The sequence below is a fragment of the Tupaia chinensis genome, unplaced genomic scaffold (genome assembly GCF_000334495.1).
Source record: "Tupaia chinensis unplaced genomic scaffold, TupChi_1.0 Scaffold149248_1, whole genome shotgun sequence".
Lineage (NCBI taxonomy): Eukaryota > Metazoa > Chordata > Mammalia > Scandentia > Tupaiidae > Tupaia > Tupaia belangeri.
In genome coordinates this window covers 58,325-76,224 of record NW_006209094.1, presented here as the reverse complement: position 1 = coordinate 76,224, position 17,900 = coordinate 58,325, and the positions used below count along the sequence as shown (strand labels likewise).

At 46.0% G+C, this 17,900-nt stretch overlaps 1 protein-coding gene across 1 annotated transcript; it reads right to left on the bottom strand.

Annotated features, from left to right (window-relative positions):
* Positions 1-7,680: 7,680 nt before the first annotated feature.
* On the bottom strand, positions 7,681-8,882 carry LOC102468214 (EKC/KEOPS complex subunit LAGE3-like). The gene is made up of 3 exons (XM_006171075.1): positions 8,533-8,882; positions 8,022-8,150; positions 7,681-7,843 (listed from the first exon to the last, which is right to left on the bottom strand). The coding sequence occupies exons 1-3, from the start codon at positions 8,880-8,882 to the stop codon at positions 7,699-7,701; spliced, it is 624 nt and encodes a 207-aa protein (XP_006171137.1). The 3' UTR covers positions 7,681-7,698.
* Between the last annotated feature and the right edge of the window lie 9,018 nt (positions 8,883-17,900).

Sequence of the window (17,900 nt, the reverse complement as noted above, 5' to 3'; positions counted from 1 at the left end):
TTTTCTTGCAGGATTTCATGGAATAGATTATCAATGCCCTTATGGGTCTCTTCACCTTCTGGAATGCCAGTTATCCGGATGTTTGGACGTTTGATGGTATCTAGTATTTCTCGTATGTTATTCTCAAATATTGGGGCCATTTTCTCAGTCTTCGTGGTGGATTTTTCTAGGCCAGCCATTTTCTCTTCTACATCTGAGATTCTATATTCTGAATGATCTGGTCTGCTTTTTAATACTTTCAAGGGAGATTTTGACTTCCTGTATTATAGACTTCATCTCTAACAGTTCCGTTTGAGTCTTTTGTAAAGTGTGTAATTCCTCTTTCAGATCTTGCAAGAATTTCCTCACCTCCTGGAACTCGTCATCTCCTTTCTCCTGCCTCTTCTGCAGTTCATTGTCTCTCTTCTCTTCCATCTCTGTTAGCTTCGCCATTATGAATGTTGTAAATTCTTTAACAGACATTTCCATGATTTCCATTGAACTGCTTGTGGAGGAAGAGGAATTATTCTTTTCCCTTGGAGGAGAGGTATTTTCTTGCTTTCCCATAGTTCTTGTGGTCCTGTGGTGATTTCTTGTCATCTGATAGATGATGCGTTTCTTTCTAATTCTTGAAGTTCAATCTAGTTTGCAGGAGCCATGAGGAATCTTCTTCTGAAGACTCACCTCTCCTGCCACGCTAGCTTGTTTGCTGGAGGCTGAATTATCAGTAGAAAATCTTCATTTCTCTTGTACCCAGAAATACCTAGTTCACAGGAGCCATGAGGAATCTTCTTCTGTCTCAGTATACTTGTGATAAAAATTACTCATTTTACCACAGATATGCCGATTAAGAGCAAGTTCTGATTTATTTCACCTAACATAATGCCCCCCCTCCCGTCTTGTCCATGTTGCCTCGAATGACAGGATTCCATGACCAAGCACTGTGGTATTCCATTGAGTATCTGTCTGTACCACGTTCTCTTCACCCATTCATCTGTTGATGGACAACCTGGGTTGATCCTATATCTGGGTTATTGTGAATTGTGCTATGATAAATGTGGGAATGCAAGTACCTCTGTGCATACTGATTTCCTTTCCTTTGGGTACCTGTCCAGTGAGAGAAATAGAGCATGTGCTTGTTCATATGTAGAAGCTAAAAACATTGACCTCATGGTAGTAGACAGTAGAACAATGGTTACTAGAGGCTGGAAAGGGAAGGAGGAGGGGGGATAAAGAGATGTTGGTTAATGGATACAAAAACTACAGTTAGATAGGGAGAACAAGTTCTAGTGTCCTGCCGCACAGTAGGGTGACTGCAGTTAATAATTTGTGGTATATTTTCAAATAGTTGAAAGAGAGGATTTTGAATGCTCTCAACAAAAAATGAATGATGATGAATGTTTGAGGTGATGGATATGGTGATTACCCTGATTTGATCAATACGCATCTTGTTCAAGTATCAAAAAATTACACTGTACCCCATAAATATGATAGTTATTCTATGTCAGTTGAAAACAATGATTAAATAAGCTCTGATTTATAGGAAGCAGCTACATACGTCACAAGAGTTTTCAATTGCTGTGGAGATTGAAAATTAATAAGGAAGGGTGGTATCACAAATCTTTTAATGACGTTATTAAAGTAACCTAAAAGAAAATCAGAGAAGAGGTGTGGCAGAAATGTGTGAAAAGGCTGAATGACGACCATGAGAAATTATGAGCCTTTGCAATGATGAGGAAGCATCTTCTAACAAAATATGGATAGATAAGTAGTTACAGTATTTGTGATTGGTACAATTTTGATTTACTGAGTGTGCAATGAGAAAACCACAGGGCAACCCTAGTGATGTTGGTTAAGACCTGTGCTCTTTGAATTCTACTCGAAGAGCACTTAGGGTTCCACATATCATGCCATGAAGGTCGCCGACCTCTATTTCTCCATTTCCATTTGCCCCCCTCCCTTTTTTTGAGTATATGTGCGCAGAGAGGTGGGATGGAGGGCGGTAATATTTTATTTGAAGGAATGATCACACATCGTAAAATAATTTATAAAGCATCTGTCCATCGATTGACAATATTTTAATTGGGAATAACTAAGAGTCATCAATTTCATTGTTATAGTCTTGGATATTTCTATTTCTATCAAATTCTATGTCTCTATCTGTGCTTCCACTGTAGGACCATGTTGCTGAATTTCTAATACTCTATGTCTCAGAAATATGAAAAAGGACTGTCTAACACATTAGACATTAGTAACCCAAGCTTATGGGAAAGGATGAAGAGCTTTTAAAGGCTGTGTGTTATGGACTGTATATGTCCCTTAAATTCATGTGTTACAATCTGGTGAGCCATTGTGAATTGTGACATGACCATTCCCCTTGAGGAGTGTTTTCTACTTTGCCCCTCTCTCTGTCTCTCTTTGGCAAGTGCACACACACTCTAGCACAAAAGGGAAACCAAACAAAAAAATCCTCAAAGAAACAAAAACCAAACAAAACTGATGTCCCATCAAATATTTTAAAAATAACTATTTATTGAATAGTGCTATTATTATTTTTAAAAATTTGCTACAGGGCACCTAAATTCACCAGAGAGAGACAGAGAGACAGATGGGGGGGATAGTAAGTGAGAAAGGAAGCCACCATGTCTGGAACTCAAACCACGGTTGGCCCTGTGGGAGTCTGGTGCCTTAACCACCATGCCACCTGCTGGCCCCCACCCATCAAATTATTATTTTTTTGGGGGGGGGATTGTTTTTGACATAGGTCGTGTGCACTCGCTGCAGAGAGAGAGAGAGGGAGAGAGAAAGAGAGAGAAGCAGAGACAATGAGAGGGAAAGGAGAGTGAGAAATCACCCTCCAGGGGGGACGGCCATGACCCAATCCCTTCTCCATTCTCCTCCTGGGCTCTTGGGCATGCACACACATGCATCGGGCATGAGTTTCAAGCCACTGGGTATCACCCTCCAGGGGGGACGGCCATGACCCAATCCCTTCTCCATTCTCCTCCTGGGATCTTGGGCATGCACACACATGCATCGGGCATGAGTTTCAAGCCACTGGGTCTGGGACTCGAATCGTGCTTGGCCACGTGGGAGTTGAGAGACGTATCTACAATGCCATCTGCTGGCCTCTATTTTAAAGATGTTTTTTGAGGACTGGCAGGTGGCATGGTGGTTAAAGGCACTGGATTCACACATGGCCGACTGGGGTTCAAGTTTATATATATATATATGTGTGTGTGTGTGTGTGTGTATACGCTGTTATTTGAAAATGTTTTGTTCTCAGTGAGTCTAATATTTGCAAGGGGTAAAATATTGGATTTAGTGCATATTGTATATGTATTTGGAGTACATTTTGTGGAAACCTTGGAGCTCCAGATTGAGTTCGTCCTAATGGTGAAACATGTCAGCCATATAATCTAAATCATCAGTAAAGCAGTCTGTCAGCAAACATTAGACTTTGATCTTCAATTCTAATATTTGTATACATATTGTTCCATGATAGCCAGTGAACTTATATTTGATTTATAATAGAGATGATAGCTATACAGAGGTAGATAGATAGCTATGAAAGGAAGGAAGGAAGGAAGGAAGGAAGGAAGGAAGGAAGGAAGGAAGGAAAGTTACAGATTTTTGCCATGAGTTTGTCAACTGGATGAATGTGTACATTGTCCCTTCAGCAGCTGCACATGCAGGTCAGGCTCTTCACACACAGGATGCACTTACTGATGGGTAGCAGCAGCTTCTCAAGATGACTTAAAATATATTCAAAATGTTGATTGTTTGAGTCCCCTAAGGCACTTAGGGGACGTGCAATATTTACTAATAACTAAATTTCACTCTGGTTTGTTTTTTTTTAATTTATCTTCATTTTTATTTTTTATTGAAGTCTGAAAACAGCTACTGTTTATTTACTGACCAGATTACAAAAACAATCATGGTGGATACCTTAGTTCTCTAATAAGTCTGTTGATCTGGTCTTCCCTGTTCCCTGTTTACCTTCTACAAAATGAGTGGTCTTTTTCTTCACTCCACCTCGTGGAGAGGATAATTCGAAGGGCCACAGGAAGTTATTTGCTTCTTTGAAGCGTTTTCCAACAGTATAGATTTCATGAATCAGATCCTCCATGCAGATTATGCCAAATTTACCAAGAGATCGCGCAATCAGAGTTATCTGTCAAAGCAATTCTCTTCCTACTGACTTTGCCATAACCACGTTTGTAGATCAGTTCATTTACTGACTTCAGGTTTGGGTACCCCCATGCAATCTATGGTTCCACAATTCTCAGCATGTTAATTGAGGCCTTGTCGAGTTTAACAAAGGTGCCATTGAAGATCTGGCGAAGGCGAAGAAGCTGCAACACCTTTCGAACCTTTGGGCTCACTCCATTGATCCCTCTGATGCTGATGACAAATGCCAATTTGGGTTCTGCAGGTACATAGAAGTTGCCAGTTTTTCTTGCCATCCTGGCCATGCGAATCTCAGTTCTGTACGTCTGTCTCTATGCCTTATGATTATTGCTTAGCTTTTTCATAGATAAGCTTCCTCCTTGCCTTTCGAAGCATCTTTTGAGCAAACTTCTTTCTCAGGCGCTTGATCTTCAGCTCTGCAAAAGTCCTTCGCTTTTTCTTAAGGGTTTCTGGCACCGAAGGAACCTTTTTCTTGGTGGCTTCCACCACAGCAGGAACCTTCTTTTTCTTCTCTTGACTGCCCTCCATGGTTCCAGCCGGAAAAGAGGAGACTCTTTGTTTAATATATCCCTGTTCCATGTTCTCTGCAGTAAATTGTTCAAAAGTTCCTGAGACTGTATAGAACAAGCCTGAGCTGCTTTGTGCTTCACTCTGTCCTCTCTCTCTCTCTCTCTCTTTTTTTTTTTTTTTTTTTTTTTTTTTTTTTTTTTTTTTTTTTTTGCTTTGCTATAGGGCACATACACTTGCCAGAGAGAGACAGAGGGAAAGTGAGAAACCACCCTCCCCCACCCCCCAGGGGGATGATCATGCCACAATCCCTTCTCCCTCATTCTCCTCTCGGGGTTTTGGGCACTCATGCACACACACCCAATGTCTTTTTCAAGCCTCCTGGGTCCAGGACTTGAACCACAGTCGGCCATGTGAGATCCTGCTGCCTTAACAACCATGCCACTGGCTGGCCCCTTGTGTTTCTCTCTGGTTCTAGGTTTGCCATGTCATTATCTCACACCTTTCTCAGGGAGAAGAGTAATGGCAGGATTGAGTGGGGTACCTATGAGAGTGTGTGTGTGTGTGTGTGTGTGTGTATGTGTGTGTGTGTTGGTGGGGGTAGGGATGGGAACTACAGATAATTGCATAAAATGTTTGTTTACCAGCCAGTCAGTGGCATGGTGATAAAGGCAGCTGAGTCTCACATGGCCAACTACAAGATTAGAGTCCTAGACCCAGCAGCTTGAAAAACATGTGGGGTGTGTGTGTGTGTGTGCATGCATGCGTGCCCAAAATCCCGAAACAAGAAATGGAGGAGAGATTGTGGTACACTCATCTCCTGGGGGTGTATGTGTGGGGGAGTGCTTTTTCTGGTGAGCCCATGCACCCTCTAGCACATTTTTTAATTGTTCATTTATGAAGACAACTACCTCTGAAATGATGAGGGCATCTTTGCTTCTCCATTAAGGCTTCCTGGGGTGTCTGAATGCCAACACCAGTGAGACGACAACGGCACGCTCTCTAGGCAGAGTTACAAAGTAGGGTTCGCTTTAGAGCCTTCCCAGTTTTTTTAAAAAGAGTTATTTAATTTTATTTACCATTATCACTTTTAAATTTTGCTACAGGGTATGTGCACTCACAAGAGAGAGAGAGAGAGAGAGAGAGAGAGAGAGAGAGAAATTCAGAAAGCAAGACATCAGGTCCAGGACACAAACTATGGTCAGGCATGTGGGAGTCCATCGCCTCAACCACGACGCCACCTGCTGCCCTCTCCCCCACACTTATTTTGAAACCCAAAGAATATTGCACCCCTCCAAGGGACCAGCAGTTAGCGTAATGGCTATGTTGCTGAACTCCCATGAAGTCAACCGCGGTTCGAGTCCCAGCCCCGGTGGCTTGAACTCATGCTGGGGGAGTGTGCACGCGTGCCCAAGAGCCCAAGAGGAGAATGGAGAAGGGACTGTGGTGTGGCCATCCCCCCCTGGGGGTAATTTATTGCTTTCTGTCTCTCTGGTGAGTGCCCATCACAAAACCCCCTAAAAAAAAAAAAAAAAAAAAAAAAAAGGAAAAAGAATATTGCATCACTCTAAACAACTTCACTTACACTTTTATGTATAGCATGGTTTTCCTTCTTTCTTTATTTTGTTTGTGGAGAGATTTTTGCTATAGGGCGTGTGCACTTGCCAGAAAGCAGAGAGAGACAGAGAGACAGAAAGCGAGAAATCACCCCCCGGGGGGATGGCCATGCCACAATCCCTTCTCCTTCATTCTCCTCTTGGGATCTTGGGCACACACGCACATGTGCCCGGCGTGAGTTTAAGTCACCGGTCTGGGACTCGAACCGTGGTCGACGACATGAGAGTCCAGTGACACAGCCATTACACCAACTGTTGGTCCTTACAGCATGATTTTCTATCATGGTATTAAATATGATGTTTCTCTCTCATTCTCAAACTAGAAACAATTTGTTCAGACTATGCCCATTCTTTGTTTGATGAGGCCAACCCAGTACTGTGCTAAGGAAAAACTAGCCAAACGTTTGTGTTCAATGGAAAAGAAAAAGGAAAAAAAAAATTAGGGGCCAGCAGGTAGCATGGTGGTTAAGACACTGGACTCCCACATTGCCAACTGCATGGTTTTTTTTTGTTTGTTTTGTTTTTGTTGTTGTTTTGAGAGATTTTTGCTATAGAGTGAATGCTCTCACTGGAGGGACAGAGAGACAGAAAGTGAGAAATCACCCATCAGGGGGGATGGCCAGGGGGATGGCCCTTCTCCTCTTGGGATTTTGGGCATGTATGCCCATGTGCCCGGTGTGAGTTTCAAGCTGCCGTGTCCGGCACTCAAACCGCAGTTGGCCACGTGAGAGTCCAAAGCCTTATGCCACTTATGCCACCTGCTGGCCGCACCAACTGCCCTTTTAGTTCTGGCCCCGATGGCTTGAAAATCATACCAGGTGCATGTATGTGTGTGCCCCAAATCCCAAGGGGATGGAGGAGAAAGGATTGAGGTGTGGCCATTCCCCCCCCCCCCAGGGTAGGGGGTGATTTCTCCCTTTCCCCTTCTCTGTCTCTCTCCAGTGAGTGTGCATGCTCCATGGCAAAAAACTAGGGGAAAAAAAGAAAAAAAGAGTTATCCTCAGCGTTGAAGTGTGAACATGTGATCTTTGTGCCTATGTGCGGTATTCAGTGAATGACAAGACTTAATTTTCCCTGTCTTCCATTTCCTAAATTGCACTACTAGATTATCTGAATCCAGAACCTCCCCTCCAGCCTGAGGATGAAAGGAAGAAAATCTGGAGGTGCGGTAGCTGAAAAGAAACTCAGACACAGAATAGCAGTTCAGTTTTATTTTCTGCAGTAACAAACATTTAAGCATTCACCCCTGCAGCAACAGGGAAACAAAACAAGTAGGCCAAGAGATAGCAAGGGCCAGTACAGGCAAAAAAAATAAAAAATAAAAAAATAAAAATTAGACTTTGAAATTAAGTGGCAATTACTCTGAATGTTAATTCCCTATCCCTGCTTAGTAGGGGAAACAAGGTCAGGACTCAGGCCCCTTTCCCCTTCCTTGTTTTAGTGAAGCTGGGAGCCCAAGGCGCTGAATGTTCCGTACCACTAGGGAAAGTCGGTCGAGGAAGGAGTTGATGGAAATTCGGAAGAGAACAGGGTCTTCAGCAGTCCATCTACTAAAAGTGAGGGAAAAGGAAAAACCAGGTTAAAGGTGAGAATGCTCCTGTAGGTCCAGGGCATCAGGCTTCTTGCTTATACCTAACCCGTCAGTGTCTCCATTACAGTGTCCATAAAACAGCAGTTGGTTCCAAGCCCATGCCACCTCCCCCCACTGCAGATTCTTCTATAACTAACATAGTCAGGGTGCTGCCGTTCACTGTGAACTCCTTCTGAACCACCCCTGGTTGGCGCTGGGTATCTGGTGCTAGAGACCTGTGGGCCATGTCTGCCTCCAGAGGGGATTGGAAAGGCACAATGAGGGTGCTGGGAGGCGGGGAGACATGGTTAAGGCATAATCTGCTACTGAGTTTGCTTGGGCGGCTGGCCTCCTTACACCTCAGAGGCCAGTCTTCATCCCCGGCCTGGGAAACCTCCTTACCCTCAGTTCAGATCATCCTGAGCTGTCTCCCCATCCCTTCAGGCCCTCTTCCCCACCCTCCAGCCCACTCACACTTAGCCAACTCCCTCTCCTGTGAGGATGTCCACTGCCGCTGTCCCTGGTTGTCCCTGCACACCCCTCTCTGCATTTCCCAGGCTGCTGCCAACCTCCAACCTCCAACCACCCAGCCCACATAAACCATGTTGGGCTCATCCTACCCTCTCCCCTGCAATGTCCCTGCCCTGGGGGAATCCTTGGAAAGGATACAACTCCAGCAGTCGACTTCTAGATCCTCTAGCCATAGGCCCTGCATCTCCTCTGGATCCTGGGGCATGTGCTGCCTGCTCGCACTGGGGAGTAGCGACAGCTACTTCACCCACTGCTCCTTCCCTGGCTGGGCCACTTTGACTTTCAGGGCCACCATGGGCACCCTGCCCGTCACAACCACTCCGGCCCTCAAGACCTCTGGGGTCACTTAGGTGACCTGGGCCGCTGAGGCTACCCTTGCCTTCAGATGACCCTGCGCTACCAGAGTCACCAGGGTTTCTGCTGCCACCCTGGGCTTCTGCGCGGTCTCCCGTGCCGCCTGCCCCTGCGTCGTCCTGTGGGGCCTGCATGGCTGCTCCGCCGTCGCCCTCAGAGCCTGCCCCAAACACACGACCGCACACCCTGGGTGCCGCCTGAGGGGATGAGGCTCCCACAGGAAGCCCAGCCTCTTCTCCCACAATGCAGTTCGGGATGCCCGCTGCGCTTGTGCAAACAGCCCCCCTCCCCGCCCCGGCCGGTTGGTTCCCGCCAAGCTAGTCCCGCAGCGAGACCTACAGACCCCATTGGCCAGGGAGAGACTGGGCTATAGGAGGCTCCACCCCTCAGCGTGCAGCGCACTCCGGGCTCCCAGGGCGCCTGTGCCAACCTGGGCGGCAGAGGTTTGGTTGCAAGCTGAGGACCGGAGGTGGGAGTGGGGAGTGGACGGAATCTAGATGCAGGACAGTAGTAAGATCCAGCAGTGTATGGCAGGGGGAATGGGATCAGGAGAACGCCAACCTGACTTAGCCTGAAGGGGCACTTGGCCACCATGGCTTAGGTAGGACATGGGGCAGTGTGTGCACAGAGGGAAAGAAATTCACCCATGTCCTTGTGGTCCTTCTGTGGGTCCAAGTTGCCCCATCTGTAAGTGGCCCGGGTGAAGGTGGCAAGCTGGGACAAATTGGACCAGACCAAAATGTCTCTGCCAGTCTCCAAGTTTTCAGACCCCAAGAATAACAAGCATTTCTAAAACCCAGTGAAGGAGCTTCTGTCCCCCAGGAAGCCAGCTCCCTTGGCCAACCCAGAAACTCGATTTCCTTGAGGGTGGGCTCCAAAAACTCCCAAGTGCCTGTGGAGACACCACCAAGAGGTGAATGGCAGCCCAGCCTTCCACTCCCAGGAAGGCCTTGACAGTATCTCCCAAACCCTGAGGCCAGGCATTAAGGGCTACTGTCTCTTCCCCCCCGCCCCACGGCCCCTCCCAAACACTGCCTCTTCCCCCCACAGCCCTTCTGTTTCCAGGTGAGGCCATGCAAGCGAAAAGACCTGCATATTTCAAAGGAGCAGAGAGAGCAGAGAATGAGGTAGATGAGTCCAGCTGGTTGGTTTAATTGACACAAAAATGAAAAGTTATTTGTAGATGATAATGTATATGGTAATATTTTTGTCTTGACTGATATGCACCATATTTGTGCTGGAAAAAGCAATGTTGTACACTGTAAGGATAAATACTGATTAAATGTTTATAAAAAATTAATTAATTTTTAAAAAGTTTATTAAAGGGTCCAGCAGGTGGCACAGAGGTTAAGGCCGCTAAATCCCACATAACTTGACTGCAGGGTTTCAGTTCCCAGCTGGAGGCTTGAAAAACACACCGGGCGCATGTGTGTGCCCAAAATCCTGAGAGGAGATTGAAGGAGAAGGGATTGTGGTGTCACCATCCATGGGGCATAGAGGGTGGGGGATGGGGATGTCTCACTTTCTCTCGTCTCTCTCCAGCAAGCACACACACACACACACCCTGTAACAAAACTTTAAAAAAGAAAATAAAGGAGTTTATTAAAGGAACTTATGACAGAACCAAGGTCCTGGTTGGCCACCAGGCAAATAGGTTTCCACATCCTTTAGCCTCCAAAGCATATGCTTATATAGTTCATGCAGGAGGGGCTTATAGAGGGGAATAGGTGCAGGAATGGATCTGAGGAAAGTGTAGCAGGAATGCATCTGAGGAAAGTGTAGAGCAGTTTGGTGTGTCAGTACTATACCTTAATTGTGATCGGGGTGCACTGCTCCATAGATAAGGGCAACAGGTATGTTTGCTGCAACAGCTTAGGCTACATGCCAGCCTTAGGAAAGGAGCCAGGAACTTGGGATCAAATGTCAGTCAAGATGGTGGATTAACTTCTAGATGGAATCACTTTGGTTCTGCCACACCCTCTAACCCTGCCCCAGAATGACATTTTTAAAAATCAGAGGAAGCATATGAGCTCAAAGAAGAGGAGTCTCCCAAACTTCGTAGGTTATTACTGAGTTATTAAGAGTTATTACTCCTACCACCGCCCCTGAAATCCTTACTGCAGCTTCTTTCATCTTCTCTCCCAGCCGTCAACAATATTCATAAGGATATGAGTAGTCCTAGTTCTTTTTTGTTTTGCTTTTGAGAGGTTTTTGCTATAGGGTGCGTGCGCTCGCCAGACAGACAGAGAGAGACAGAGAGACGGAAAGCGAGAAACCACCCCCCAGGGGGGATGGCCACGCTGCAATCCCTTCTCCTCCATTCTCCTCTCGGGATCTTGGGCACGCACGCACACGCGCCCGGCGTGAGTTTTAAGCCACCGGGTCCGGGACACGAACCGCGGTCGGCTACATGGGAGTTCAGCGACATAGCCATTATGCCAACTGCTGGTCCCAGTAGTCCTAGTTCTTCACAGTCCTGCTCTCATCCACAGGGCAGAAGAGTCTGATAAATGAATCCAGAATAATTTAATGATGAGTGCTACTCACTCCCCCCATCTATGTTTCTGTGAATACGTTTTAACAGGAAGGCAACCATTTAATTGACCAATCACGGGGGGGAGGGGGGGGAATCTTCGCTGACTGACAAGCTATATTTAGCTGTTGTGAGAGGTATGACAGAAGGAGGAACCAGGGTCTCATGGGTACTACCAGGACAGAGGCAGTAAACAGATTTGGGGATAAAAATTCGGTAAGGTGATCCAAATCCAAATGCTCCAATCCAGCTCCTAGAATCAAAGGAGCTATAGAGATCCAGCCTTGTCAGAACGGTTATCATTCTGCATTCTCTCATTGTGCTCTTGGTGGGTTCCCTCCCCCCATCGTGCTCCCTGCCTGGAGGATACCGCTTCCCCTGCTGGTGGTGTGCACTAATGGTTCTCCCGTGCCAGGCCCAGCCCTCCAAATTCAGGGCCGGGAGGTGGCATGGGTTTTGTCTTGTTTCCTTCCCCTCAGCTATTTCCAGGCCACTCCTCTACCTGCCGTGCTGGTTGCTGCCCCTTCCCTCCCTCCGCCAGGCCACTGGTTCCACCCTGCTCTCTGTCCCAGAAGGCTGTCCTGCAGGGAATGGCATCACTCAGGGGCTCCCTTGCTCTGCCCTCCTCTTGGGCTAAGCCAATGGAAGACACTGGCTGAACATCACAGGGTGGGAGGGCAGAAAGCCAAGGATATTTGTTCGTTTGCACCCTCCCAGCCCCCCTATAGCTCTGGAAGTGGCCAAATTTCCCAATGGCTCTAGCTCTCACCAGGATGCAGTAGCACAAACCCCTATCCTAGCCCTTGCAAGCCTAGGCTTGGTAACAACTCCTCTTGGTGCCTGACCATGCCCTCTCAGCAGTGGGGTGTGTGTGAGACATCTGGCTCTCTGAGTTGGGAAGGGGGACTTGGAAGGTATGCATATGCATGTACTTACAAACATGAGTTTATTATAATTTTGACTCACATAAACAATGTGCAGCACGTGGTAATAAAGTATAAAACATCCTGTATTGTAAATCCCATACACCCAGTAGCTTCTCACAGATTGCTTTAGTGCTAGTTGTCAGACTCTTGCATCTGTAACCAATCTATAGTTACAGGTGATAAACACTGGTGACTCTGACATGAAGGTTGGTTCATATTCTCATTTATGTTAATGAGACAGGCAAAAGTGAGGGCTCTCCCCACGTTCAGCAGTAACATGAATGACCTCCTTGCTGAGCCAGATAATCATTTTGGAGTACCAGAAAGCACTTTTTCAAATTCCTAGGCTTTTCACAATGTAACGGCAACAGACACGGCACACTTTTACGATCAATTTCCACTTAGTTAGTGTGTCCCCCATCATTTTCTTAAGATTGAGCAATCAACAACACAGTAAGTCAAGCTCCAAATTGTAGGACTCACCACTTTTCGAGGTGTAAATACTCCCACCATGGCTGATTTTGAGTAACCAGTGCAACTTCACTGATCGCAGAGTCATGAGGATATGGGAAGCAACACACCGCCGTGTAGTATTTGCAGCACACAGGCACCACAGCCGCAAATAACCCCAAGTATTTACATCACAGTAAAATACTTAGATACTGATCGGTTTTTATATTCCTCACCTACTTATTAATGTCGTTTACTTGAGAGGGCTCAAGGTGGAAAACTAGACACACCCACCATGGCATCTCACTGGGAAGAAAGGCTAATAAATAGATAAATAAATGCCCACACTTCCAGCAGGGGAGCGAGGTGAGGAGGAGGAAGAAGAAGACAGTGAGAGCTTCTGGGGCACTGACTCTCTACTTGGAAAAGTAAAGAGGGAGTCAGTCAATCATCTGAATTCGCTGAGGCTCTGAGCCCCTCCCCACCAAGGGGGAAAAGGCGAGAGAAACTCTCCTCATAAACTCCAAATTCCGTACTCCCACCTTGGACCCCAGTACGCCTCACTTTCAGAAGAGCAACGAAACTGGCATGGGGCTAACACACATCACAGGAAGGTTCACTGATATGCCACTTCAGAGAAAACTTTGAACCTTCCACCCCAACCCACCCTAAAGCCCCAAGAGCTTGGCACCATTTTGAGAGCCGACTGGCAGGTGAAGCTTAGATTATTATCAAAACCAGGCAATCTGGCACCTCCACAGCCCTGCAGAAGTGGAGAGAGCAGCACAGAGGAGAAGAAGCCCCTGTGGTTGGGAGGAATGGGGTAAACACTCCCAATGACAGAAACCTACTGGCTCTCCTCACACCAGAAACCAAGAGCTATGTGCATCGCCGCCACTCCCACCAGAACATGGTGCATGAGCGTGCCATCCTCCTAATAGAGACTGAGGAATCTGGACACTTCCCCCTGACGGAATGGCAGGCCTACATTCTCCCTCCCCTCAGACTCAAGTTGCAGGGAGTGGTTACCTGCCCCTAACCCAACCAACTGAAGCCACCCACAGTGCAGCTTTTCCAGACCTCCCTGAACTGTGAATATGGGCAAAGGAAAGTAGAGGGGCACCTGACAGAGAGGAGGGCACCAGAGATTCCCCACTCCAGGTCAGAGGGGAGAAAACAGGGAACCATCCCAGACCCCCTCTTGATCCTGGAGTGCACAATTCAGCCACCTAACTCTTAGCACAAATCTGCTCAAATCTGATCAGGCTCCATTTATCCCCAGACTTTGTAGGTCGCAGACTCCTTAGACCTCACAGATGAGTTTGCCTCTGGCCCATCCTGGACCACTTTTCCAGGGCTGTGTTTGGGTCCTGAGGGCCTCTCCATCCCTGGGAATCACGGGCAGGCTATACAGGCTCTGTGGAGCAGTTAAACACAGTTCAACACATCTTGCCTCCTGCCCGTCCTAGATCACATTCCCAGGGTCACATTTGGATCCTGAGGGGTGTCAGACACCCACACTCTCCACATACGCCGCACAGGGACCACTTGTTTGCTCTCACAGATGGGCTTGACTCCAGCCCCTCCTGGGTCACCTTGCCAGGGCTGCATTCGGATCCCGAGAGTCACCCTGGCCCTCCTGGGAATTTCAAGCAGGCTACACAAGCCCTGCTTGAATCCAAAAGACTCACCCAGTTGCGGGCCCCTCATGGACCACATTGCCAGGACTGTATTCAGGTCCCAAGGGCCACCCCACCTCCAGGTTTTATGGGCAGTTAGTGCAAGCCCTATTTAAATCCAAAAGACTCACCTGACTTCTGGCCCCTCCTGGACCACATTGTCAGGGCCACATTTGGGTTTCCTGGACCACATTGTCAGGGCCACGTTTGGGTTCCAAGGGCTGCTCTGCCTCTGGATTTTACAGGCAATTTGTGCAAGCCCTGCTAAGGTCTGAAAACCTTGGTTGGCCTCTGGCTCCTGCTGGACCACCTTGCTAGGGCTGCATTTGGGGCTGAGAGCCACTTCACCCGTGGGAGTTACAGAATCTACTCCATAAATCAGGAAGAAGTGAGTGCTTCAGCAGATGCCTCAAAATCAATGCAGGCACCCAAGGAATAGGAAAACAACAACAACAACGAGAGAGAGAGGAGAGAGAGAAGTATCTCTCCCTCAAAGGAGCACAGTAACTCCTCACTTAACAATGTCTGAAACAGAATTCAGAATATTGATCATAACAAAACTCAATGAGATGCAAGAGAAGACAGAAAAACCATTCCAGACGATGAGAAAAATCATTCCGTGACATGGATGAGGAATTCTAAAAAGAGATGGACATCTTAAAAAGGAATGAAATAGAGCTTCTGGAGATGAGGGATACAATACAGGAGAGAGAGAGAGAGAAAGAGAGAGAGAGAGAGCGAGAGAGAGAGAGTGCAAGCCTGTAGAAGGTATCAACAACAGATTAGACCATGCAGAAGAAAAAATTTAAAAATCTCTGAGCTTGAAGACATGACTCTGACTTAGTCCAAGCTGCCAAAAAGAAAGAAAAAAATAACCACAAGAAATGAAAACAACAGAACCAGCAGATGGTGTGGCAGTTAAGGTGTTAGATCCCACCTGGTCAGCTTCACAGTTTGAATCCCAGACTCAGTGGCCCGAGAAACATGCCAGACACACGTGCATGCATGCGTACCCAAAGTCCCAAAAAGAGAATGAAGGAGAAGGGATTGTGGTGTGGCCATCCACCCTCCCACCCCCCAGAGTGGGTGGTTTCTCATTTTCCCTTTCCCTCTCTGTCTGTCTCTCTGGTGAGTCCACATGCCCTACAAAAAAATCTAAAAAACAAACCAACCAATAAATAAACAAAAACAACATACAGAAAATCTGAGACGCCAGATATCTGCGTAACGCATATCCTGGAAGGTAAAGAGATAGGTAAAGTCATATCAAATCCAGTTCATGAACTACTATATCAAAACTTTCCAAGTTTAGAGACTTCCACATCTATCTGGGAAATACGAAGGAACACCAAATAGATTAAACATAAGAAGATCCTCTCTGGGACCAGCAGTTAGCGTAATGGCTATGTTGCCAGACTCCCACGTAGTCGACCGCGGTTCACGTCCCGGACCCAGTGACTTAAAACTCACGCCGGGCGTGTGTGCGTGCGTGCCCAAGATCCCGAGAGGAGAACAGAGGAGAAGGGATTGTAGCGTGGCCATCCCCCCTGGGGGGTGATTTCTCGCTTTCTGTCTCTCTGTCTCTCTCTGTCTGTCTGGCGAGCACACGCGTTCTATAGCAAAAACCTCTCCAAAAAAAAAAAAAAAATCCTCTCTAAGTTACATCAAAGTCAAAATGTCAAAAGTCAAGGATAAAGCTAATATTCTAAAAATTTCAAGAGAGAAGCATCAAGTTACTTACAAAGTGTACCCCATCAGACTAACCTCAGACTTCTCAGCAGAAACCATGCAGGCAAGGAGAGGATAGGAAGACATATTCAAAATTCTAAAAGGAAAGCACTTTCAACCAAGAACAGTCTACCCAGCAAAACTCTCCTTCAAATTGAAAGGAGAAATAAAATCATTCCCAGATAAACAAAAACTGAAAAAGTACACCATCACTGGACTAGCTCTTCAAGAAATACTTAAGGGATGGGAACCAGCAGTTAGCGTAATGGCTATGTCGCTGGACTCCCACGTAGTCGGCCGCGGTTCGCGTCCCAGACCCGGTGGCTTAAAACTCACGCCGGGCGCGTGTGCGTGCGTGCCCAAGATCCGGAGAAGAGAATGGAGGAGAAGGGATTGTGGCGTGACCATCCCCGCTGGGGGATGATTTCTTGCTTTCTGTCTCTCTGTCTCTCTCTGTCTGTCTGGCGAGCGCACGCGCCCTGTAGTGAAAACCTCTCAAAAAAAAAAAAAAAAAAAAAAGAAATACTTAAGAGAATACAACATGAGGATAAGGAAAGGGAGGTAAATAGAAATAAGAAAACATGAAGCAGCTAGAAAAATAACCAATAAAATGATAGGTCTAAGTCTACACGTATAAACAATAATGGTGGATGTAAATGGACTAAGTTCCCCGGTTAAAAAAAGTATTAAAAATTGTAATGGACACTAGAGACAAAGTGGAAAGAGAGTGTGAGTGGGGAAGAGCATAGGAAATTTGGTGAGAAAATGAAGAGGTAAGACACTTGTGGGACACAGATGAGGTTTATCATCTGTTGACGAGGATGTGTACGGTGGTCTCAACTGGGCTGAACTGAGGTGTATATCATGCTGGGTAAAGTCCCTTCACAATCTAAATTATGTATAGTGATTTAATGTATGAATGATAATATAAATACATAAATAAAATAATAAAATAAAAAGACACAGGTGGGCTGCCTAGATAAGAAAGCAAGAACCTTCTATAGGCTGCTTACAAAAACACACCTCACTGGTAAAGACATACTCAGGTTGAGAGTGAAAGGGTGGAAAAAGTCATTCACACAAATAGAAAGTATAAAATAAAATAAAATAAAATAAAATAAAATACTAGCCACAATACTGACACCAGAGGAAATAGACTTCAAGGGAAAATCAGTTTTAAAAAATTACAAAGAAGGTCACTATATACCATTACAGGGAATAATTCACCAAGAAGATATAACCATTATAAATATTTATGCACCCAACATCAGAGCATCCAAATATATAAAAACAAAGGTTGTTAGACCTAAAGAAAGAGCCAGACTGCAGCACACTAAATACTGGAATTTCAACACCCTACTCTCACCACCAGACAGGTCATCTAGGCAAAAAATAAACAAAGAGACACTGCAGCTAAATGATACCCTAAGTCGAAAGGGTCTGACAGAGATTTATAGAATATTTCACCCAACTACAAAATACACATTTATTTGAACTTGAACTACATAGCCGTGTTTAGAAAATTTCAGTCAGCATTGCAGAATTATATACAACCAAAGGATCTGGAACCACTTAGTGCATTCACAGGTATAGTTTCCCCACCCCCACTAGAGATGGGGCTGTTTAAGTGAATTTTTATTTTATTATTATTTTATACAATCAATTGCTATACACCAATTGGGTTTGCACAAAGAATTTACACAACACGAAATACACCTCAGATCAGTCCCGTTGAGAATACTATACACCATATCATCAACAGGTAATAAACCATTACTGTGTCCTTCAAACGTCTTGCCTCTCTATCCCCCACCCAATTTCCTTCCCTATTCTCTT

Excerpts from the sequence above, each read along its gene's own strand:
- LOC102468214 (XM_006171075.1), bottom strand. The coding sequence starts at position 8,882 with ATGCAGGCCCCACAGGACGACGCAGGGGCAGGCGGCACGGGAGACCGC. Across the intron at positions 8,151-8,532 it reads AGAAGTCGACTGCTGGAGTT|CACCCTCATTGTGCCTTTCC; the intron begins GTATCCTTTCCA and ends CCCGCCTCCCAG. Across the intron at positions 7,844-8,021 it reads AACGGCAGCACCCTGACTAT|TAGATGGACTGCTGAAGACC; the intron begins GTTAGTTATAGA and ends CCTCACTTTTAG.